This window comes from Chiloscyllium plagiosum, chromosome 2 (genome assembly GCF_004010195.1).
Source record: "Chiloscyllium plagiosum isolate BGI_BamShark_2017 chromosome 2, ASM401019v2, whole genome shotgun sequence".
NCBI classification, from domain to species: domain Eukaryota; kingdom Metazoa; phylum Chordata; class Chondrichthyes; order Orectolobiformes; family Hemiscylliidae; genus Chiloscyllium; species Chiloscyllium plagiosum.
The window spans coordinates 30,839,627-30,864,252 of record NC_057711.1 but is presented as its reverse complement, the minus strand read 5'-3'; the positions used below and the strand labels follow the sequence as shown (position 1 = coordinate 30,864,252).

Below are 24,626 nucleotides of genomic sequence, written 5' to 3'. Positions count from 1 at the left end.
AATAATTAAATTAACTGAGTTCACATGTTGGAAGACATATTTCTTGAGTGCATGGATTTGTTTTCCATAAATCCCACACTACTAAATTGCTCGTTATAGTTGCTTTGCTATGTAGAAAATACTTACCCTTGTTGGAGAGAACAAACAAGAGAGCTATTAGCACAGCTCTCTTGTCTATCTCACAAATGCTAGCATTAGCAAAGGCATAGGATAATATATCAAACTTTTCTCCCCTTATGTCTATCTTGCTTTTAAGAAAAGTGCAAAGCAGAGGTTTTCCGACCTTGAAAATTAATTTTGTTTGTGGGAGTGAACATAACAATGAGGATGAAACATGTAAAATGGCATTTTTATTTTAAAGTTTTATTTGGTTGAAATTTGATTCATAAAATGATAAATGTTCTCTTTTAAGAGAGTCACAATTGTTGACTTACATTTTAATAAATGATATAGTTCAATATAATTGGAATAAATGATCTAACTTAGTCATTATACTTGATGTCCGTTGATATTTTCAAAATATTTGAAAAATTATGCATATGATAAGCTAGAGATGCCAATCTAATATAGATTTTCCTTCAAAATTAATAGTCACATTTGTATGAAGTGTATCTAAAATGAATTGGAGGTTTGATTGAGAAAATGGGCTCTGGAAATGGTTTTACAGTTTGGCATGAGAATATAGTTTGCAGGCCAAGTTAAGAGTTCAGAAAGAATATTCCTACTAGTGTTCTTCATAATGCACCTTTGGTAATTATACTTCAAGGGTCTTTAACTCAGCAAACCAAACTTAGCACCACCTTTTCAAGAATAACTAGGGCTAGGTTATAAATGTTAGCAAAACCAGTCGCACCCAGATTCTATTAATAAATATTGTTTTGATGTCAGTGAATAAAGGGTCAACAATCAATCCACTGAGGACTCCAAGGGTAGCAAGAAAAAAACATTTCTAGAGATACCCTGGCTATGACAAACTAGGTAACAGAGTTGAAGCATGCAACTACTGGCATTGGTGAGGAATGGTTGCTTGACTGTGTCAAATTAGGGAGAGGGTTTAAGAAGGTCAAGAAGAATAGTGCACCATGCTCAGTCACACAACATAATTATTTGTGAATTTGACTAAGGCCATTTTAGTACTATGGCAGGGTTGAAAAGCCTAATTTTGTGATTTTAAGCATGAGCTACAGCAATGTTGCACATGAGTTTTGAAGGTGACAAGATGTTCAAGGATTTTGCAGTGTGAAGGGAAGTTGGAGATTTGACAGAAGCATGTAAAGAAAGAGAGCTTGAGAGTAGGTTCTTGAGGAAGGGTTGACAAAGGTGACTTTGAAATAGAGGGAGATAGTATCTTTATCAGAGGAAAACTAAAGCTCTTGTATTCCTAATCCAGTTTGAGAGTAAATAATTTGTGATGACACCTATTGGCATTCATTGCAGAAAAACGAGAGGAAGTTGTTTACTATGATACTTATGAAAGCATGGAAGCCATGCAAGCAACAGAGGATATGACTGCATCAGTGATCCCACAGAAAATGGAACTGTTGAAGCTTCAGCAGAAGGTTCGGCAACTGGAGGCTCGGCGCAGTCGCACTTCAGCCAAGAAGGCCTACCTCAGAAACAAGAAGGTGAATATACCAATTGCAGCAGTGCTGGCTTAGTTTCATTGCAAATTGAATTTGATATTTTAATACTGTGCAAGTTTTAATTTTTTTTATTGAAAGTGATTCTAAAAGGCAAAATTGAGTGTATATTACTCTGATGCCTGAATTGCAAAAAAAGTTGGCTGTTAAGTTGGTTACTTCTGGTGTTATTCATAGGGCATGTACTGACTGCAGAGATGCTAACATGTGCCTGACATGTATACTAGAAGCAAGTCAAGTGGTGAATTTTCACATCAAACGCACGTCTAACACTAATAACCGAAAGGATTGTGGATGCTGTTAATCAGAAAGAAAAACAGAAGTTGCTGGAAAAGCTCTTCAGGTCTGGCAGCATCTGTGAAGAGAAATGCGAGTTAATGTTTTGGGTCCGATGACCCTTCCTCATAACTGATGGTAGCTAGGAAAATGTTGTTTTATATGCAGAAGATAGAGTTGGTGGGAGGGGAGTAAAAGGGGGAGATAGAGATTAGAACAATTCGACAGACAAAGAAATGAATAACTGATCTGGCTAGGAGAGTGAATAGCTGTCAATGGAGACTGTTAGTAGCTAACAATAGGTAGTATGTAATGGCAGGCTATGTGATAAGGCCTGGTGTGTGGAGTTTGGGGGCGAGGTAATGGGAGAATTCATGCCCTAAATTATTGAGCTCGATATTGAGTCCAAGGGTCTGCAGGGTCCCCAAGTGGAAAATGAGGTGATGTTCTTTCAGCTTGCGCTGAGCTTTGCTGGAGCACTGTAGCAAGCCTGAGACTGAAATGTTGGCCCAGTACAGTCTGGTATGTTAAAATGGCGGGCAACTGGAAACTCAGGGTAAGTTTTGTGGGCAGAGCATAGGTGTTCTGTGAAGCAGTCACCTATTCTATGCTTCGTTTCCCCAATGTTGAGGGGACATTGTGAGCGGTGAATATAGTAGACTAGATTGTGTGAAGTGCAGGTAAAATGCTGCTTCACCTGGAAATGTACGTTTGGTGCTTTGGATACTGAGGAGGAAGGAGGTAAATGGGCAGGTGTTACATCTTCGGTGAATGCAGGGTAAGGTGGTGTTGGGATTTTTGGGGGTGTGGCGGAAGTATGGGAGAACAGTCGTACCTGGTTGAGAACCCTGTTGTCAGTGGTGCTGGGGAATCATTGGTTGAGGAAGGAGGTGGACATTTTGGAGTGTCCCTTGTTGAAATTGGCCTCATTGGAACATATGCAACGGAGATGGAGGAACTGGGAGAATGGAATGGAATCTTTACAGGAAGCAGGGCGTGAGGATGTATCATCCAGGTAGCTGTGGGGGTCAGTGGATTTATAGTGCATATTTGTGGCCAGTCTATCCCCAGAAATAGAAACAGATATCGAGGAAGAGGAGGGAGAAGTCAGAGATGGACCAGGTGAAAGTGAAGGCGGGATGGCAATTGGAAGTGAAATTGATGAATTTTTCCAATTCTGGCTAAGAGAGGGAAGCAGCACTGATGTCATCATAGATATGTCTGAGAAAGAGTTTTGGGTGAGGTTGGAATACGACTGAAACAAGGAATGTTCCGCATACCCCATTAAGCAGCAAGCATAATTGTGGCCCAAGCGCAAACCAATGACCCTTCCTCTGACCTGAAGAAAATGAAAGGAGTAAAAAGACAAGTTGTTAAGGATGAAGACGAGCTCGGCCAAGCAGAGGAGGGTGGTCGTAGTTGGGATGGTTCAGGCCTTTGCTCCAGGAAGAAGCGGAAAGCCACGAGACCATCCTGATGGGGGATGGATGTGTAAAAGGATTGTACATCTCTGGTAAGGAGAACGTGGTTGGAACCTGCAAACTGCAAATTCTGAAACTGGCAAAGCATCAGGGGAATCACGGACATAAGTGGGCAGGGACTGGATTGGGGAGAAAAGTCCAAGTCAAAGTAGGAAGAATTGAGTTGTGTGGGCCTGGGGCAGGCAGTCTTGTTTGTGGATTTTATCCACTCCTTTATCGGTTCAACTGTTCTTCTCTCTCTTTTTTTGGGCTCTATCCCCACCTATCATTTACTCCTTACCCCCTTCCCCATCCCATCTTCTGCACACAAACCAACATTTTCCTAGCTACCATCAGTTCTGAGGAAGGGTCACCAGACCCGAAATGCAACTGTCATTTCTCTTCACAGTTGCTGGAAAACCTGCTGTGCTTTTCCAGAGACTTCTGGTTTTGATCCACTTCTAACATTTATTTAGCAGAAGCTGACATTTGGTCTCTGCAGGTGCAGTTAACAATCTCCTTTCAAAATCACTCCTGACTGAATTTGTCCTCCACTGCATGAGTAGCTCTGCCTCCTGCTGTTAAAAGTTTCAGATGAAGTACTCTTGAGTTTCTTTTGCTGGTGCAGATATAGTGGTAGATCTATGCTCATTATTATCGGAGAAATTAAGCAATCGTTTTGGGTTTTTAAGAGAATGCTGTTAGATCTTGACAAGGAAGTCCCAGGAGTTGGCAGGCCAGACAGGAGAAAAGCATTTTCTGAAATGGAGGCTGTTACGCCATACCTTTTGAGTTGCAGCATGACTTGAAAAATAAGTGCCAGTTGTTGTCTTGGACAGCCATGTGCAAAGCGAAGAGCAGGAGGAATAGTTTCAATAAAACCCTACACACAAAAGTTTTTTAGGAAGCAGCTCTCTTGCCTGCAGCATGGAGCAGTGTGTGAGGCTCCTGTATTTCACCATGGGGTGACTGAACTGTGCCACTTCTTTCTAACCTGTAGCCTCCCAATAGGATGTCGACAGTGCTGCCAATGGCTTTAAAGGTCATTATCACTCTAACTTTCTGTCAGTGAGAGCAGACAAAATTAGTAACATACAGCAGTGTGCCATTTGTCACTGAAATCAAGAAAGTGAGAGAGGCCTTATACCAAAGAAACCAGTGTCTTTCAAAGAAAATTCTGAGGAGAATGCATGTGGCTTTGCTAAGCTAACAGGATTCCTAGTGGTATAGGTTGCAATCAACTAGGCTGCATCGGCCTCACTGTGCATATAAAACAACTTTTAGTAAGACAGTAAAATTTGGCATTCTGAAAATCGGTATATTTTCCATAAAGAAGAGACATGCTGGAAAATGGTAGATATTAGATTTGAGCTATCAGCTTTCATCTCTGGAACATGGGTTTAAATGTCTCTATCCCAGACAGATGGGCAAAACTCTTCTTTCCTTAATGACCTTTAAAGGTAATTTATCCAACTAGATCAGGTAGTTTAAGTCCTGAAGAAGTCATACCAAGCTCAAAATGTTAACTCTGTTTCTCTCTACACAGATGCTGTCAGGTCTCTTGATTTTCTCCAGTATATTATTTGAGTTTGAATCAGGCAGTCTCAATTCGGGTCTTAGCGAGCCCAGACCCACAGGTACAATGTAGCCCAAACAGCCTCGTGTAGTCATACTCAAGGAACCATACCTTACAGATAACAACGCCATTATTGTCTCTTGATATGTCTTATCACACTGGCAGTTCAGACCCATCAGAGTTGGTGACTCGTTGCTATACTACTACTCTGTGTTGTACACCACTTGGAAGAAGCACTGAGGGTGGCAAGGAATCAGCATGTGTGCTGGTTGGAGTTATTTAATATCAATCATGAAAAGCGGTTTTGCTGTACCACTACCAACCAAGCTGGTGAAGTCCTAAGGGACATAGTTGCTGGACTGGGTCAGCAGCTTATGGGTGAAGGGACCAACAAAGATGGCAAAGCACAATTTCATCCTCACCATCTGCCTGCTATAGAAGCATCTGTCCCCAGCTAACAATGAGTGTGACCATCACAGAGTCCTTGTAGTTACAAAATCTCATCTTCGCACTAAGGATACTCTCTGTCATGTTGTGTGATAATACCACTATGTTAAATAAGAGTGATTTCAAACAGATCTAACAACTGAAGGCTGGGCATCTATGTGATACCATAGCAACAAAGTTGTACTTGATCCACAACCTCCTGGCCCAGCATAGCATCCATTCTGCCGTTTCCATTAGGCCAAGGGATCAACCTTGGTTCAGTAAAAGAGTGCAGGAAGCTATGCCAGGAGCAGCACCGGACAAGTTTAGAAATGAGGGGGTTATCCTGGTGAATTTATAACAAACACCAGATTACTTGTGTGCCTCATAGCATGAACTGCAAGTGATAGAGCTAAGCAATTCCACAATCAACAAATCAGCTGTAAGCCACATCAGAGAATCATAGAATTATTATGGTGCAAAAAGAGGCCATTCAGCCTTTTGGGTCTTCACTGGCTGTCTGAGCATTTAACCTTAGTGCCACTCTCCTGCCCTTTTCCCCCATATCCTGAACATTATTTTTATTTAATTAATCATCCAATGTCCCTTGAGTGCCTGAATTATACCTGCCTACTTTACACTTCGAGGCAATGCATGCCTTATCCTGAGTACTCACGTTTTCTAAAAGCTTTATTGCTGTGCCCTTTGTTTCTCAATCCCCTATTTATTGACAGCCCCCTCTGTCTGTCCCACTATCTTTCAATGCATGTACACATTCAGTTTTTTTCTGCTCCTGCACACCCTTTAGAAAAATATCCTCTGTTTTATACTGTCTCTTCATGTTCTGTAGGCTAATACATCTTTGCATCACCTTGCAGTTCTCTGCATTGAAACTCACTTCCACCTATCCACCCACTTCACCAGCTTGTCTGTCATTCTGAAATTCTACACTGTCATCCTCACAGTTTATAAGTCTTCCAAATTTTGTCATCTGTAAACTTTGAAATTGTCCTCTGCACACTAAAATCTAGATCATTAATATACAGCAAGGGTCTCAATACAGACCTCTGGGGAACTCCTCTTAAAAACTTCCTTCCATCCCAAAAATACCCTTAGATGTCATTCTTTAGTTCCAAACTGTTATGAAGCTGAAGGCATGTACTGTACCTCTAAGAGAGATTGAAGATTGGCAAGCACCTTCACATGACTGACTAGCAGGCACAGCGTGTACTGGAGAAGTGAAAGATGTATCCTTTGGCTGTAACCTAGATACCTCAATTGTTTTCACAGCAGTTCAAATTTAACCAGTCAGTTAAAATTATGCCCCAAGATACTAAAACCCAATCAAATTTGAATTTTACTATTTTGACAACGTCGAACCAATGAGATGATCTGTTGTTTGGGGTGTAAAAAGCAGGGATTTTGGACAGATAGCCAGAACGGGCACCATCTGCTATTTGAAAGACTGCTATTCACCACACACTCTATCAAAGGTACCTTTTAGTATGAAACATGTTTGCAGCTGAAAACAGAAGCCAATTCAGGGTGATCTACGAAGAGAGGAAGATTGACACCAGAGATGACGGCTACTGTCTGGATTTGAAAATTGAGTTGCTGTAAATTTAATAGGGGCTTTATTGGATCACTATTTTTGTTGTACAGTAGGAGGTGGATAACAAACCTTTGAGAGAAGGGAGGCTTAGAGCTATAAATAGTTGTTTAATGTTCACTTTAGAATTAAAGAATAAAATTGATTTTATTTTGTTAAATAGAGGCATTTGGGTAGTTCTCTGTCACTCATACTTTAATGAGGCAAGGTGAGCTTTTCTGTGTGCTTGGTTTCATTAGCAGAAGGGTTTACCACAGTGTCATAATATAACCATCAGCAAATTTTGTTTCCACATTTCTCCTCTGCCTTTTTATTCCATGATCTATAATATTCCTCACATGCTTTTTGTGTGGCACTCTTATCAAATGCCTTTTGGAAGTCCAGGTACACCACATCAACTTTTCCCTCGTCAGGCTTCTGGGTTATCTTTCCAAAAAACAAAATGACTAATTAGATTTTCCCTTAAAAATCCACACTGACTCTTGTAAATAAACTCACATTTTTCCACATGACAATTATTTTTTTCTTGAATAATTGCTTCTAGATGTTTCCCAAAACTGAATGGTGGTAAATAGTTCAGCAACTCTTTGGAGGAGGCTCCACAAATATCCCTAACCTCAATGAAAGGGGAAGCCCAGCACATTCGTGCAATAAACTTTTGTAACCATTTTGAGCCAAAAGAACCCAATGAGTGACCCATCTTGGCGTAATTCTCACAACAGAGGCCAGTCTTCAGCCAATTTGATTCACTCCATATGATATCAAGAAATGGCTGAAGCCACTTGATATTGCAATTGCTATGGGCCTTGACAGCATTCTAGCAATAGTATCAAAGATTTGTGATCCTGAGCTTGTTGCAGCTAATATAGCTACAACACTGGCATATACCTGCCAATGTGGAAAATTGTGCAGGTATCGCCTAGGCACACAAAACAGGACAAATCCAATCTGGCCAATTACTGCCCCATCGATCCACTCTTGATCATTAATAAACTATGGGAAGGTATCATTGGTAGTTCCTTGAGGCAACACTTGCTTTAGCAACCTGCTTACTGGCACTCAGTTTCGGTTCTGCTGGGGCCGTTCAGCTCCTGACCTATTAATAGCCTTGTTTCAAATATTGACAAAAGGGGTGTATTCCATAGATGACATGAGAGGCCACATCTGACCGAGTGTGCTACCAAGGTGCTCCAGCAAAATTCAAGTATCTGGGAATTAGGGGGCTAAATCCCCACTCGTTGGTGTTATATCTAGCCCAAGAGTATCTGATTATGGTTATTAGAGGTTAGTCATTCCCATTGCAGGACATAGCTACAGAAGTTCCACAGGGTGTTGTCCTAGGCGCAGACCTCTTCAGCTACTTCATGAATGATCTTCCATTATAAGGTTAGGAGTGAGTGAGTGTGCATGCTGATGATTGCCTAGTGTTCAGTGCCATTCGCAACTCCTCAGGCACTGAAACAGTTCATGATAAAAGACCTGGACAATAACCCAACTTGGGCTGGTGAGTGGCAAGTAATACTTACGCCATTCGTGTGCTAGGGAATGATTATCTACAAGAAAAAATTTAATCATTACCCCATAACATTTAATAGTATTACCATCACTGATTTCCCCAACTGTGAACATCCTGGGCATTGCTGTTGAACAGATACTGAATTGTACAATTCATATAAACACTGTAGCAACAAAAGCAGTCAGAGACTAGGAATCCTCCATTTGAAAAGCAAGTCAGAAGTATGATGGAATACTCCCCACTTACCTGGATGAGTGCAGCTCTTGCAACACTCACGAAGCTTGGTACCATCCAGTCTGCTTGATTGGCACCACATCCTCAGTCTTTTACTCTCTTTACCTTTGACACAGTAGCAGCAGTGTGTACCAACTGCAAGAGGTGCTGTTGAAATTCACCAAGGCCCCTTAAAAGCAACTTCCAAACATGCAGCCACCAAAATACAGAAGGACTTGGCAGCAACTAGATGGGGACACCACAGCATGCAAGTTCTCCACCGAGGCACACTCAATCATTACTTCAATGTCAATGGATCAGATTGCTGGAAGTCCCTCCCTGATGTCATTGTGAGAATATCTACAAGTGGACTGCAATAGTTCAAGAAGGCTACTCACTAGCACTTTCTCAAATGTAACTAGGAATAGACAATAAATGTTGGCCCAGTCAATGAAGCCCACATGCCTTGAATGAAAACAAAAGTTATTATTGCAAAGTTACTGGCGGAATCCTCTGCATTTGCATGGGCAACAAACGCAGCCTGAATTTCTAGCTTCTTGAAATCAATCTAGTTAAAAGGTTATAACTAAGAATTCTCAAAAGATCTAAGGTGTGCACCCAGTAATTAAGAAGAAATTTGGAGTGCTATATATAAATATTAAAGTGCAGATAGATTTTAGATTCCTTTCTCAGATTGATCGACTTCAATTGAATTATACTGTAACATACGAGAGACAGATATAAATTTAGAGTTTGTATATAATACTGACAAAATTCTGAATTTGTATATAGTACTGATTGGAATTTTGTGCATGGGAAGAGAAAGCTTTAGCATTATAAATGATTTTCTGTTTTCTATGAAAAGGTTTAGGAAATGTACCGTGCAGACATTTAACTGCATCATGTTGTTGACAATTAATTATGTAAATTAACAACAACAAATCTGAACATTCACATCAAGGAACTTGCAGCTCAATAATAGTTGCATGTACTAGTCTGAGGCTAGTAGGTACTTAAAGTGCTGTGTGGATAACTGAGCCAAGTTGCGACATGAATTCAGCTTTTTAACCAAGTAAGTCACGTCAGGCGGAAATTCACTGGTATTCTATGTGGTGTTTGAAATTATTTTTGTTATTGAAAGCCAACTAGCACTTAACTCATTGCCAACACAAAACAGTTTAAAAATAAAGCTTAGAACATATCTGATCAAACCTGGAAACTATTTAAAGTTTGCATGGCAGTGTGTGAATGTAGTGAAACAAATGCAAAGCAAAAGTGATTCATCACTGCTTCCTCGAGATGCTCATTCCTGAGTGATAAAACAAGGTTTTTCCTGATATGAAGCCGAAATATTTTGCAGTGACAAACTGGTCTGTAAAGTACAAGTTCCAAGCAACTTAAAGGGCAATTTACTTGAGAAAATTTTAGCCAAATATCTTTTTTTACAAGAAGTTTCCACTAAGAATATAAATAATCAGTTTCTCATGCTCAAGGACAGAATCAATCTGATTATATTATTACGAAGACAACGTCTTTGTTTCAGTCATTAAACATTGGAAAATGATTAGACTTTACATACCCTGTGATAGCTAATTAGACTTGTAATCTAAAGTGTGTGATACGACCAGATGCCAGATGAACTGCAATTTGTTATGCCCACTTTACTGTCCACTTTGTAAACCTTTCCAGATGTGAAACCTCAAACTTCAATCACCCAGGTGGGGAAGGATGAACTAGCTCCTCTCTTTATTTACCTTGCTTGGTCTTAACAAAATTAGCTTTTAAAAACTGGATCCCTCCCTTGTGGATATATTTTTCCCAGATTTTAAAAGGAGCAAATTTAACCAGGTTTTCTGGAATCAATAAAAGAATCAAGGTTGATAATTACTAAGTTTGAAACGATTTTGTGATTAAAAAGGATCAGTCTCTGGACGGTTCATGAAGAGCTTATAGTTGAATGTTGCAGTGCATGCAGTGGAGATAACCAGTTGAGGTTCTGCAGTTCTGATTCTGAGTAAATTCCAGAATTCTGGGTTAAACTGAGCTCTTTTATTGTCCTATTTCTTGTTGTCCAGTTTGCTAGTTGGTATCTAGGGCGGCACGGTGGCACAGTGGTTAGCACTGCTGCCTCACAGCGCCAGAGACCTGCGTTCAATTCCCACCTCAGGCAACTGTCTGTGTGGAGTTTGCACATTCTCCCCGTGTCTGCGTGGGTTTCCTCCAGGTGCTCCAGTTTCCTCCCACAGTCTAAAAATGTGCAGGTTAGGTGAATTGGCCATGCTAAATTGCTCATAGTGTTAGGTGAAGGGGTAAATGTAGGGGAATGGGTATGGGTGGGTTGCTTTTCAGAGGGTTGGTGTGGACTTGTTGAGCTGAAGGACTTGTTTCCACACTATAAGTAATCTAATCTAAAAAAAATCTATTTTTCTGTTTCACGTGTGTGGCTTAGAGAGGTAGTTCTTCAACTATGACTTTCAGAGCATGCGAATGCTCAAACCTAGGATAGCAGACTCCAGTGGAATTGAAGCTGGCTTTTTAAACCCTTGTCCTCATGTATCCTTCTAAAGGAGCACCACAAACTATGTCGACAGTTGAGACAGTCTGTTAGGCAAAGAGTTTGGCTTGTAGTTGAGCAGGGGTCATCAGCCCCTTGTAACCTTTGTAGTCACACGAAATCACAATCCAGTCTACTTTCTCTTGCCTCTTTCTCCCTTTGAAGTTGTTTGACATTCACTTTGGATCTTCAGTTGTGACATTCCATGGGTCTCCCTATCCAGACACTTCATTTATAAGAAGCTGTTTTTGGCAATGTCAGCTTTCTTTAAAAAAAAATCAAATTTTGAAATTGCAAATTGAAATGTGCACAATATGTCAGGATTCTGACATGATTGAGAAGTGCAAGTTTAGATTCCAACATAACATTTTGTAAATTTGAATTAATTTTCTAAAGAAAGTAGAAACAAAAGGCACGTATCAGTGAAAGTGACTTGTGACATAGATGTAATAAAGCAAATAGCACCTTAGTTTCCTTAAGGAAGGAAATACGCTGCTCTTATTGAATGTGGACTGTATGACTCAGGTTAACCGTTTTATGTCCAATACTAATCTTCATTGGAAGCCATTTTATTTTTAAAAATCATATACTGTTTAAGAAGGTTCTGCTACAAATGATGGAATATGACATGAAATGGCATAGAAAGTAGGACACAGGAGCACACTGTTTAGATCTGCCAACCCATGCTTGTGTGAATTCTCCACGTGCGCAGCTGTTCCAAACTCATTAGCTTACTCTGTTCGTATTTGTGTGTTCAACTAAAAACTATTTATGAATGTTGATTTGATCTTGGTTATTAAATATGCATTCCATAGTATCTCAGCCCTATTGTTTAAAATAATTCTCTTATCCTAATTTAGTTATATATCTGTTCTCTCCTCTATGCCTTCATAATCTTGAAAACATTTTTAATTTATGTTTAATCAAAGCAGAATTCCATAAGAGAAATTGAAACTTCATATTACAAGTGTTAAAGATGTGCCTGAAAGACATTAGCACAACTTTTCAGAATTGGTAAATTTTTCTTACTGTGAAGTACATACTTCATTTCACAGTTCTTAATTTATGGATATCACACTTACATTATCGTTGTCCAACATTCTTCTTCATTTAACTTTATTTCTGTTTTCCAGCGTCCATGAAATGAGAATGCAACAACAAACCATGTGAATCAAAAACAGAAATATGTGGAGAAATTCAGCAGGTCCAAAGGAGGGTTACTCGACCTGAAGTGTTGATTCTGCATTCTCTCCACAGATGCTGTCAGACCTCTTGAGTTTCTCCAGCAATTTCTTTTCTTTAAATTTTCAGCATTTACCGTTTTTTCCCCCATTTTAACAAACCATATGAGATGGTTTCCTGTTTTAGGCCTTTACTTTCAAACAAACTTGATCTAAGATTCTATTGCTGTCTAATTTCTGTTTCCTGGTTACTTAGTTTCTCAGTTTATCAAATTGTTTATTCTGTGCATTTCTAATGTTTCCTTTGCCATTTGTTCCCTTTTCTTCGTTTCACTTCTTTATGTGGCACGAACTTGCAAACCAGTGTGGTCAATGGAAAAGTAATGGGGAAATCTGTAATTATGGATTCACCTACATATTATGTAGTATAGCTCTGCAATGTGGAAATTATGTCATAGAGGCTTTCTAGCCTGTAAACACTGCCAAATTGATGGACTAGTCATCCAGTTCAGTGACAAGCCAATCAGTGAAGGTACGACTATGGGAAGAATGGTGTGTGGAGACTGGGGATGAACAAGAGTGTCGGTTGAGTGAACTGCTGAGTCCAAAGGAAAGATTGGAAACCTGAATGGGGCAGGAGGACAGGCCAGGAAATTATTGACCCACATACAAAATATCTAACAATCAGTAAACCTGGCAGGAGGTGATGAAAATGATGAGTGTGTAGTGTTGGAAATTGAATCTGATGCCTTGATTGGAAGAGAAGTATGGGATAAATGTCCGAGTTGGAGAGTCATCGGGGCAATGTCAGATGGTGGTCAAGGGAGTTGGGAGGCCTCATCATGGGAATTCTTAGCATTTCCCGAACCCTTTCTGAATTATGTGTTGAGATTGGAGATTTTCGGTGTGGTGGGGAAGAACAGTGGAGGTGCCTGATATTGAAATCTCTCAGGTAAGCACTTAAGGTAGATGTAAAGACATTGACATGATTTCACCATCATTTTTTGATGAAGCTGCTAAAATAATAAGGAAACTTGTCTACACAATGTATTACGAAATTTCAATGGACTCTGGGCAGTTCCAGCAGATTGGAAAACAGCAAATGTCGTCACTATTGAAACAAAGAGGTAGACAAAAGGCGTGTAACTATTGGCCAGTTATCTTGCCTTATGTAATGAGGACATGATTGAATCTATAATCAAGGAAGAAATAGCTAGACAACTGGATAGAAATTGTCCCATCAGGCAGATTTCATGAAAGACAGGTCATGTTTAACTAACTTATCGAATTCTTTGAGGACATTGAGTGTGGTGGACATTGGGGAACTGGTGGATGTGGTGTATCTGGATTTCCAGAAGGCGTTCAACAAGGTGCCACGCAAAGGCTGCTGCACAAGATAAAGGTGCATGGTGTTACAAGTAATGTATTAGCATGGATAGAAGATTGGTTAACTAACAGAAAGCAAAGAGTGGGCATAAATGGGTGTTTTTTCTAGTTGGCGATCAATGGCTATTGGTATACCTGCAAGATCAGTGTTGGGACTGCAATAATTTACAATTTACATAGATGATTTGGAGTAAGGGACCAAGTGTAATGTGTCAAAGTTCGCAGATGACACTAAGATGAGTGGTAGAGCAAAATATGCAGAGGGCACTGAAAGTCTTGAGAGGAATATAGATACGTTGAGTGGCAAGGGTCTGGCAGATGAAGTACAATGTTGGTAAATGTGAGGTCATCCATATTGGTAGGAATAACAGCAAAGTGGACTATATTTAAATGATGAACAATTACAGCATGCTGCTGTGCAGAGGAACCTGAGTATCCTTGTGGATGAATCACAAAAATTTGGTTTGCAGGTAATTAAGAAGCCAAATGGAATGTTGCCCTTCATTGCTAGAGGGATGAGGTTTAAAAATAAGGAGGTTATGCTGCAGCTTTATAGGGTGCTGATGAGGCCACATCTAGAAAACTATGTACAATTTTGGTCTCTTTACTTGAGAGAGGATGCACTGGAGGTGGTACAGAGGAGGTTCACTAGGTTAATTCCGGAATTGAGGGTTGGTTTTTGAGGCGAGATTAAGTAAAATGGGACCATACTCATTGGAATTTAGAAGAATGAGAGGCGATCTTGTAAGAATCTCACAAAATTATGAAGGGGATAGATAAGATAGAAGCAGGGAGGTTATTTCCACGAGAACTAGGGGGCATTGTCTCAAAAAAAATGGATTGAGTTAAGGAGCATGGTGGCTCAGTGGTTAGCACTGCTGCCTCACAGTGCCAGGGATCCGGGTTTGAATCCAGCCTTGGGTGACTGTGTGGAGTTTGCATGTTCTTCCCATGTCTGCATGGGTTTCCTCCAAGTAGTCCGGTTTCCTCCCAAAATCCAAAAACGTGCAGATTAGGTGAATTGGCCATGCTAAAATTGCCCATAGTGTTCAGAGATGTGTAAGTTATGTGCATTAGTTAGGGGTAAATCTCAAGTCATATGGGATTTGCTCTTCAGAGCGTCATTGTGGACTTGCAGTGCTGAATGGCTTGTTTCCACACTGTAGGGATTCTATGATTCTCCAACCAAAGGTTTGTGAATCTGTGGAATTCTGTGACCGGTGAAGCAGTTGAGGCTACCTCATTGTTTTGAAGGCTAAGATAGATTTTTGAACTGTAAAAGAATTAAGGATTATAGTGAGCAGGTAGGTAAAAAGAGCTGAACCCATGGAAAGATCAGCCATGATCTTATTGAATGGCCAGAGCAGACCTGACGGACCAAATGGCCAACCTCTGCTGCTAGATTGGGTTGGCTATCGATTAAGTATTTAGCTTGTTTAAAGCCAGAAGTGGGAGTATCAGAAGCAGATTCGTGTACACAAATAGATTTTTCAAACTTTGATCCTCTGTCTCACCTGTACTCATTTCTTTTAGGTTAAAATTTGACACATTCTGTGAGGAAATGTTTGTTTCCAGTCACAAGATGTAATGGCAGTTTAAAAAGATTTTATTTGAGACATTCTGGATGTCTTTCATGCAGCTAAGGTTTACTTTCTGAATATAGAAATCCTTTTTGCAGATATAAATACTGATGTGTCTTTTGGTCTGCACTTTTGTCTCCATAATGGGTATGATCTTAAGCCAATAAAGCGATATAGTTATAAGGAAATCAAAGGTAAATATGTTACTTTTCAAAAGGACAGGCAGGAAGGAATAGGTGATAGGGTAGCTTTCTTATTATGAGATTGTAGAAGCATAATAGCAAGAAATGGTCTTTATTGGAATCTGTAGTTTCCATATGGGTAGAATTAAAAGAATAACAACAAGGGGATGAAGACACTGGTGGAAGTAGTCTTATAGGTTTCTTAACTGTACTGTGGTAGCTATACTGTAGATAGAGAGTAACCCAGCCGATATTAAAGATGTGTAAATATGGCATTACAGTTATCTTGGGTGATTTTAAATTTCTTGTAGATTTGGACAATCAAATTAGCAGAAGATGAATTTATTGAGTATGTTTGAGACAGTTTTCTAGAACAAATATTGCCAATCCAACCAAGGGCAAGGCTGTTTTGAATCTGGTAGTGTGTAATGAGGCAGGTTTAATAAACTATCTCAGAGTAAAAGATCCCCTTTGACATAGTGACTATAACATCGTAGAATTTGGTATTCAGTTTGAAAGTGAGAAGCTTGAGTTAGATTCAACTGAGCTAAACTTAAATAAGACTAATTACAAAGGAATGAGGGAAGAGTTGGCTGGAGTGAACTAGTAAACGGTTTTAGAAGCAAAGGCAGATATTTCACAAAATAATTCATGCCTCTTAAAGATATATCCCTGTGAAGAAAGAGGATTCTAGGAAGGGATAAACCTACCGTGATTAACCAAAGTAGTTGAAGATCGTATCAAATTGAAAAAAAAAACAAGATGTGATAAAGATTAATAGCCAGGAGAATTAACAAGTTTTAAATGCCAGCAGAGGCTGACCAAAAAAATTGAGAAAAAAATAAGGGCAAACTAGCAAATAATATAAGAACAGACTTAGAGATTTTTAAAAAATATATAAAAGGAAGTGAGAAGCCAAATTGAAAAGCTGGCTGGGGAAATGACAATGGAAACCAGAAATGGCAGGGGAATTGAATAAGTAAGTATTTGCGTCAGTCTTCATGATAGAAGACTTTAACAACATTCCAAAATTACTAAATTAAGGGGCAAAATGTAGGGAGGAAATGAATGTAGTAAGAGTCAATAGAGAAGAAAAATAAGGAAACTGATGAATGAATAGTTTCCAGGACTGATAATTGTGGCTGAGGATATTAAAGGGAGTCGTTACAGAGATAATGGATTCACATGATTCTAGAAGAGTCCCAGTGGATTGGAAAACTGCTCATGTAACACTGTTATTTAAAAGAATCAATGGAGACCAGTTAGGTCATTGGAAAATGTTAGTCTATAATAAAGGATGTAGTTGCGAAGTTACACAGATTTATAATCAAGCAAAGTCAGCATGGCACCTGAAGTGGAAAACCTAGTTGACAAATTTATTATAATTCTTTGAGTAGTTAATAGGCAGGATAGATAAAGGGGAATCAATAGATCTAATACATTTGGAATTCCAAAAGGCATTTGATAAAGTGTTGCATGTAATATTACTGAGTAAGGTAAGAGCCCATGTATTGGGGGTAGAATATTAGAATGGAGATTGGCTAAATAAAAGAAAGTAGAAATTGTGATAAGGAGGGCATTTTCAGGATAGCAGCTGGTAACTAGTAGAGTGCCACATGGGTCTGTACCAGGGCAACAGTAATTTAGAATATATATGAATGATTTGGATGAGGTAAGTGTATGTGTTTATCACCAAGTTTGCTGTTGACACAAAAATAACATGGGATGGCAAATGATGAGCATAGCACAAAGTGTCTGCAGGGGTCTGTCAGATCAAGTAAGTGGACAAAAACCTTGTAGTAGGGATTATAGTGAAGGAAAATGTAAGCTTATGCACTTTGGCAGGAAGAGTAGAAGAGCTGAATATAACAAAAAGATAAAGACTGCAGAAAGCTGCAACACAGAGGGATTTGTGGATCTTTATGCAAAAATAATAAAACTTCCCCAAGTTCTGCATGTAATAGGGAAGGCAAAGGAAATTGAGTATAAAAATATGGAAGTCTATCTACAACTGTACGAGGCACTAATCAGGTCACATCTAGAATATTGTGAATACTTTCGACCCCCTTATCAAAGGAAATATATACTGGTGTTGGGGGCTATCCAGAGAAGTTTCACGTGGTTGACTCTGGGTATGAAAGAATTTTCTTTTGAAGAGAGGTTGAATAGTTTGGGCCCATACACTTTGGAGTTGAGGGGGTTAATTAGTTTAGTTGCTGGACAGCCAGTTTGTGATGCGAACAGTGTTGGTTCAATTCCCACACTGGCTGACGTTACAATGAAGGATTCTCCTTCTCACCCTCTCCCCTTGGTTAGGGTATGGTGACTCTCAGTTTGAATTCCCACCAGTCATCTCTCTCTGTCTCACGAGAGAGCAGCCCTATTATTCATTAGGACTACAGCGACCTCAACTACCCCTTAGAAGAATGAGAGGAGATCTTACTGAAGCATACAAGATTCTTAGGTGTTTGGATAGGGTAGGTGCTGAAAGGTTGTTCTCTTTGTGGGAGAGAAGGCATAATGTCAGAGTAAGGAATCACCCATTTAAGAGATGAGCAACTTTCCTCAGGGTATTAAATCTGTTGAATTCTTTACCACAGAGGGCTGTCAAGAGTGGGCCATTAAGTATACAGAGGAACCTTGATTATCTGGCATTCGATTATCCAAATATTGGATTATCTGGCAAGGTGGCAAAGTCCCGATGCTTGGCAAAACTATGTTATCTGACATTCGATTAACCAAACAAAATACTCCCTGCCCTTATCCTTCGGATAATTGAGGTTCCTCTGTATTCAAGGTGAGACAGATTTTTAATTGAGTAAAGGTATCAAAGGTTATGGGGGGGTGCGCAGGGAGGCAGAAAAATGGAGTTAAGGATTACCATTAGCACTGACCTCATTTAATGGCGAAGCTGTTTTATGGGTTGAATGGCTTACTTCTACTCTTATGTCCAAGATCTGGCAAAGATTTGCAAGCTGAATCAATCTCTCATCTCACTGTAGATTATTAGATCAGCTGATTGATGAAGTTCTTCCACATCTCCCCGTTATCTGTTGCATTGCTTTGTGAAATAGAAATGTTTCTCTCAGTTGTAGTTTTGCTTATGGCTTGTTAGCTTTGTAATTAGGTTTGCCAGATTTTAAAAGAAAATCTGTATAAATATTAAAGTTAATCCCTTTTGATTTGTTGATTTAAGCATTGCTGGTTTTGTGACTGCCTCATACATATTGATATTTGTTCTTATTTAAAGCTAAAGGAATTTCCAAGATAAAGACCATTGCTTCAAGCAAAATATTTATATTAGAATCCTCTTCCTTCCTAAAGATTGCATAACACAATGTCTTTGAAGGTATTAGTTCAGATTACTTAGGATCGGATCTTTAGTTTCTTATTCATTTTTCCTTAATGTTCAATGTTATAGGAAATCTGTATCGAAAGCCACAAAGACAAGATGAAGCAGCACAGACAAAATGAAGAGGCGTACAGGAGTCATCATGCTATAAAGCAGGTGTGTTAAATTGTCATTGTAATATTCTCTGTGCAGTAGGCGCTCTTGTGGTGCAGTGGTAGAATCCTTACCTCTGTGCCAAATGACCTGGGTTCAAGTCCTACCTGTTCCAAGGATGTGTAATCACATCTGCATTCAGTTAATTTAGAAAATATATCAGCACAAGTGGCATAGCAGGAGTATGCTGAGCCCATTATCCAGAGGTCAATGGATTAAAACTGTTCTGCTATTTGTGTTTTTGTTATCACTGCAAGCATGCACATGCAGCTGCCAGGAATGTTATCCTGTGCTCCTTTGACAGAACATATACTAAAATTGGAAGCATACAAAGAAGATTAGCATGGCCTCTTCGTAAAGATGACATGCAAGTTTGAAGGATTCTGATGGTGCAGCAGAAGTGTCCTACCTCTGAGCTAGGACACCTGGTTCAAGTCCCACCTGCTTTGGCGGTGTATACAGAGGAACCTCGATTATCCAAATATCAATTATCTGAATTTTGGATTATCGGAAGGCGATCTCAAGGTCCCGATAGAAACATTACATCCAAGAGCTGTTTCAACCCTGGTAGCGTCTTTTGGTTACAGCTACAATGATTAAAAACGAACTTGGCTCACTGAAATGCTGCTGAGAACAGTCCTGGACATGGATGGGAGCCCAAGCACTGTCTCCAAATGATTGACCTCCTGCCCTCTCCCTCTCCCCCCACATTTTTCCCTGGAGTTCTACATAGGGGTGAATCCTAAACCCCCTTCCCCAGATAATCTCTCCAACATTATCCTGTACAGGGCAGAGGTGGAACTTGTCAAAAGGTTGCAGTTGTGTGTGTGTGTGCGCACGCGCTTTTTGGAGACTTACCCCACAAAGGCAGCAGCAATCTTACTGTTGGAGTCCAGTCTGGGGTGGGGAAGGGGGTGAGTCAGCCGGTGGGTGGAAATGAAAGGGGACGGGGTTGGGGGGGTTGACGGAGGGTGCGAGGTTGGACGGGCTTGGGAGGGGTGCAGGCGGGAGCTGGCACACGGTATTCTGCTACCTAGTCTCCTAAACGGGAAACATACTTAACCGAAAATTCCGAGCCCCAGAGGAAATCAATTAACCTAACAAAATAGTGCCTGCCCATCTCGTTCGGATAATGGAGGTTCCTCTGTAATAACATCTCTGAACAGGTTAATTAGACAAAATATCTTCTTTTGAGTAGCGGGTGCTTGTGGAACAGTGGTAGTGTAACTCTGCACTAGAATACCTTGGTTGAAGTCTTGCCTGCTCCAGAGCATAATAATAGGTTGATTAGGAAATAGCTTTTCTTCATTCTCACTGCTACTCTATGCTACTGAAGAAAAATTTTGAAAATGTTAATATGTATGGCAAAGATACTTTTGTTTGCATGATCTTAAAGAAATAAAATGCAGGTGCAATCTTTGTGAGTGTTTGTAGGATTGCAGTTTTAATTGTTTGGAGTAGATTTTTCCAGATTGTTCCTTGGGGCTGTGATGGGTTACGGATTTGAAACTGGCAGGTTGTTCAAAATTTAATGTGGGAGGTGAAATGTCACACCTCTGGTGTGGGAGCTTGATATGGCTTCGTGTCATGTTGTTTGCTAACACTCCTGTGAAGCATCCTGGACCATTTTACTTCCTTTAAAGGTGCAAAATTGATCAAGTTGTTCCAAATTTTGAGTTGAGAAAACAGCAAGGAGGGTTTTATCCTTCACTTAATCTGCTGTGTATCTGCCCTGTGCTACTTGAAATTAAACAACTAGATGGACCAATTAAATTTAACATCTAAACATTAAATGACAGATGAGTAATAAATTTGTTCCAAAACTGTTTAAAAGACTGAAATGCTGCTTAACTTATTCCCATTACAAAAAAATTAAGTTAGCTTACTTTGTTTTTTGTCCATTCGTGAGATGTGAATGTTACTAAAAATTCTATTAGTCATCCCTAATTGCCCTTAAGAATGTGAGTTCTACAAGGATGGTTCCATTAATGAAAAACTTTGTTATAAGAATAGATCGAAAAAGTTGGGCCTGTTTTCCTTGGAGAGAAGAAGGCTGAGAGGAGATTGATAGTGATTTTCAAAAACATGAGAGGGCTGGTCAGAGTAGATGAGGAAAAGCTTCCGTACTCCCAAATAAGGAAAAAAAAAGGCATAAATTTAAAGCGATATGCAAATGAAGCAAGAGTGATGTGCAGCAGAGACTTTTCTCACAGCAAGTAGTTAAAAAATGGAATCGACTGCCTGGAAATGTGGTAGAAGCAAGTTCAATTTGAGGCATTCAAAAGGTCATTGCATGATGATTTGGATCAAAATGGAAGGCAGGGGTGTAGGAAAAAGGCAGAAGATTGCTATTAGGTAATAGAACAGGTGCAGGCACAATGGGCTGAATGGTCTCTGCGCTATAACAATTCTGTAATATGTTGAGCTATAACTGTGTTGCTTCCTTGCCATTTCAAAAGTTAGTTAAGAGGCAGTCAAATTGCTGTGAATCTGGAGACCAGACTGTTTTTCACCTAAAGAATTTTACTGATGGGTCCTGGAACAGTTGTATAAGATTTTGGGTACACTTCAACTTTAATTGTAAGACTTATGTGAATTCTAATTTAGATTGACTTTCAAAAGAACCAACTAAAGTTCATTAGACCTGATTAGTTACTTGACACAATGTAAGAACAAATATTTTTGTTGTGGTTCTGTTTGCCGAGCTGGGAATATGTGTTGCAGACGTTTCGTCCCCTGTCTAGGTGATATCCTCCGTGCTTGGGAGCCTCCTGTAAAGCACTTCTGTGATGTTTCCTCCGGCATATATAGTGGTTTGTCTCTGCCCCTTCCGGTTGTCAGTTTCAGCTGTCCAGTATATTGGGTCCAGGTCGATGTGTTTGTTGATCGAATCTGTGAATGAGTGCCATGCCTTTAGGAATTCCCTGGCTGTTATCTCTTTGGCTTGTCCTATAATAGTAGTGTTGTCCCAGTCGAACTCATGTTGCTCATCATCTGTGTGTGTGGCTACTAAGGATAGCTGGTCGTGTCGTTTCGTGGCTAGTTGGTGTTCATGGTCTACGGATCGTTAGCTGTCTTCCTGTTTGTCCTATGTGCAGTCCTTGCATGGGCTTTTGTACACTGTTGGTTTTGTTCATGCTGGGTATTGGGTCCTTTGTCGTGGTGAGTTGTCTGAGAGTGGTACACAAATCAACAGCCACTCTCAGACAACAACTCACCAGGACAAAGGACCCGATACCCAGCATGAGCAACACCAACGTAGTGTACAAAATCCCATGCAAAGACTGCACAAAACACTACATCGGACAAACAGGAAGACAGCTAACGATCCGTGTTCATGAACACCAACTAGCCATGAAATGACACGACCAGCTATCCTTAGCCACGCATGCAGATGACAAGCAACATGAGTTCGACTGGGACAACACTATTATTATAGGACAAGCCAAACAGAGAACAGCCAGGGAATTCCTAGAGGCATGGCACTCATCCATAGATTCGATCAACAAACACATCAACCTGGACCCAATATACCAGCCACTGCATTGGACAGCTGGAACTGACAACCGGAAGTGGCAGAGACAAACCACTATAAATGCCGGAGGAAACATCACAGAAGCGCTTCACGGGAGGCTCCCAAGCACTGAGGATGTCACCTAGACAGAGGATGAAAAGTCTGCAACACATATTCCCAGCTCGGTGAACAGAACCATAACAACGAGCACCTGAGCTACAAATCTTCTCAAACTTTGAACAAATATTTTTCACAAGTTTTGTAGAATTCTTCATAACTTTATTACAAAAACAAAATAATGATACTTAATAAAAGCAGTAGTTTTATAGTTTATAGTGGGATGTCAGATAGCAACTCTGGTTTGACTGGATGTAAGTCGCTTTAAGGTCTCTTGTTTGTTCTACTGACAGGTGGTCTTATCTGTCTTCCATGTTCCTCCTTGTGCGTCAAACCTCTAAGTGCCTGACCTTGTTAATCTTAACTATCTATTGCTACCATGCATGATCAGAGACATCTTGAACTCCAAGTGTCTTATTAGAATCGTAGAGTTTTACATTACAGAAGGAGGCCATTTGACCTATGTAGCTGCGCAACGCCTAAAAGAGCTACTCAGCTAGTCCCATTCTGTAGCCCTATCTCTGTAGCTCTCTAACTTCATCACTTTCAAATATATAACAAACTCATTTTGAAACCGCCTATGGAATTCACCTCCACAACTCTCCCAGGTAGCACACTCCAAATCCTAATAATTAAATATTTCTTCTCCTCTCACTCTTAGTTGTCTTGCTGATGATCTTGAAATTGCAACCCCTAGTTAGTACCAACTTGTGGAAACAGAATATCCTTCTTAACTGTGTTAAAATCGTAATTATAATCTGAATACCTGAATATTGTCTCCTTTCTACTCCAAAGAGAATAAGTTCAATTTCTCTCATTTTTCCTGGCATCTAAAATTCCTCATTCCTATAATTATTCTCGTAAATCTCCTTTGAACTCTCTCCAGGCTCTAACATCCTTCCTTAAATAAGATGTCCAGAACTGAACACAATACTCTAAATGTGATCTGACCAATGATTTGTAGAGGTATGACATCACCTCCTTGCTTTTGTACGCTATTCCTCTACTTATAAACCCAAAGATCTCATAAACCTTCTGAACAACTCCTTCAGCCTGTCTGACCACCTTCAGAGAATCCTTTCCATGAACCTCAAGATAACCCAGCTCCTGTTCTCCCCTAAAAGTTCTATCATTTGAGCCTGTTTTGTTTCTCTGTTTCTTCTGTCAAAATGTGTTATCTCACGTTTCTCTCCATTGAAACTCATCTGCCAGATGTCTGCCCATTTGGCCAACTTGTCACTATCCCCCTGAAGTCACTCAGGATCATCCTCAAAATTTACTATTCTCCTGAGCTTAGTATCATCGGTGGAGTATCACCATTGGTGCATGAAAGTGCAATAACAGTTTATAGTCAGTTGATGATTGGCTAAACAATATGTGTCCATTCCTGATTGGTTTCTTTCATTGTAACAGTCAACTTAATGACATTGCTTCTTACTGAACATCACATTCATTCTTTGACACACCAGTCATTTTATAAGGTAGTTCCATTTGTAACAGCTAGTCCCTATTAGTTTACGAATTCCAAAAATTTTATCAAAGTCAAGAATGGCAGCAATGAATAATTGTATACAGCATACCAGACATATTAGTGTCACCTCCTAATGGTTAACTTTAATCTCAAATGGCTCAGATGTTACTGGAACTTTGGGAAAATATCAGTATCCTTTCCCTACAAGAATCAAATGTGCTTCCACAATAACCGTTGATACCTGAAATAAATTAAAACTCAAAATAGTCACATAAACTGATACACATATGCCTATTACTTTACATTACAGATCTGAAACATTTTAATGTATAGCTGTGTTTGTTTCAAAAACATTTTCAGTTTAAGTAAGCATCGGCTTGAGCCATAGAACAGCAAATAAAATCATCAACCTTATTTTTG

The 24,626-nt window shown here is 39.7% G+C and overlaps 1 protein-coding gene and 1 non-coding gene across 3 annotated transcripts in view; both read left to right on the top strand.

Moving 5' to 3' along the window:
- The window catches only part of jmy (junction mediating and regulatory protein, p53 cofactor), a 120,037-nt gene that overhangs the window by 74,754 nt on the left and 20,657 nt on the right, over positions 1–24,626 (top strand). For both annotated transcript variants that reach the window (XR_006314115.1, XM_043706859.1), the window contains exons 6-7: positions 1,438–1,625; positions 19,021–19,107. Coding sequence is in view for 1 of the 2 variants with exons in the window: in XM_043706859.1 (XP_043562794.1) it covers positions 1,438–1,625; positions 19,021–19,107 (275 nt within the window). In the remaining variant the exon portion in view is untranslated. The remainder of the gene's footprint in view (positions 1–1,437; positions 1,626–19,020; positions 19,108–24,626) is intronic.
- LOC122539734 lies at positions 19,394–19,499 on the top strand. The gene has a single exon (XR_006309167.1). It is a non-coding gene; the product is annotated as a U6 spliceosomal RNA (small nuclear RNA).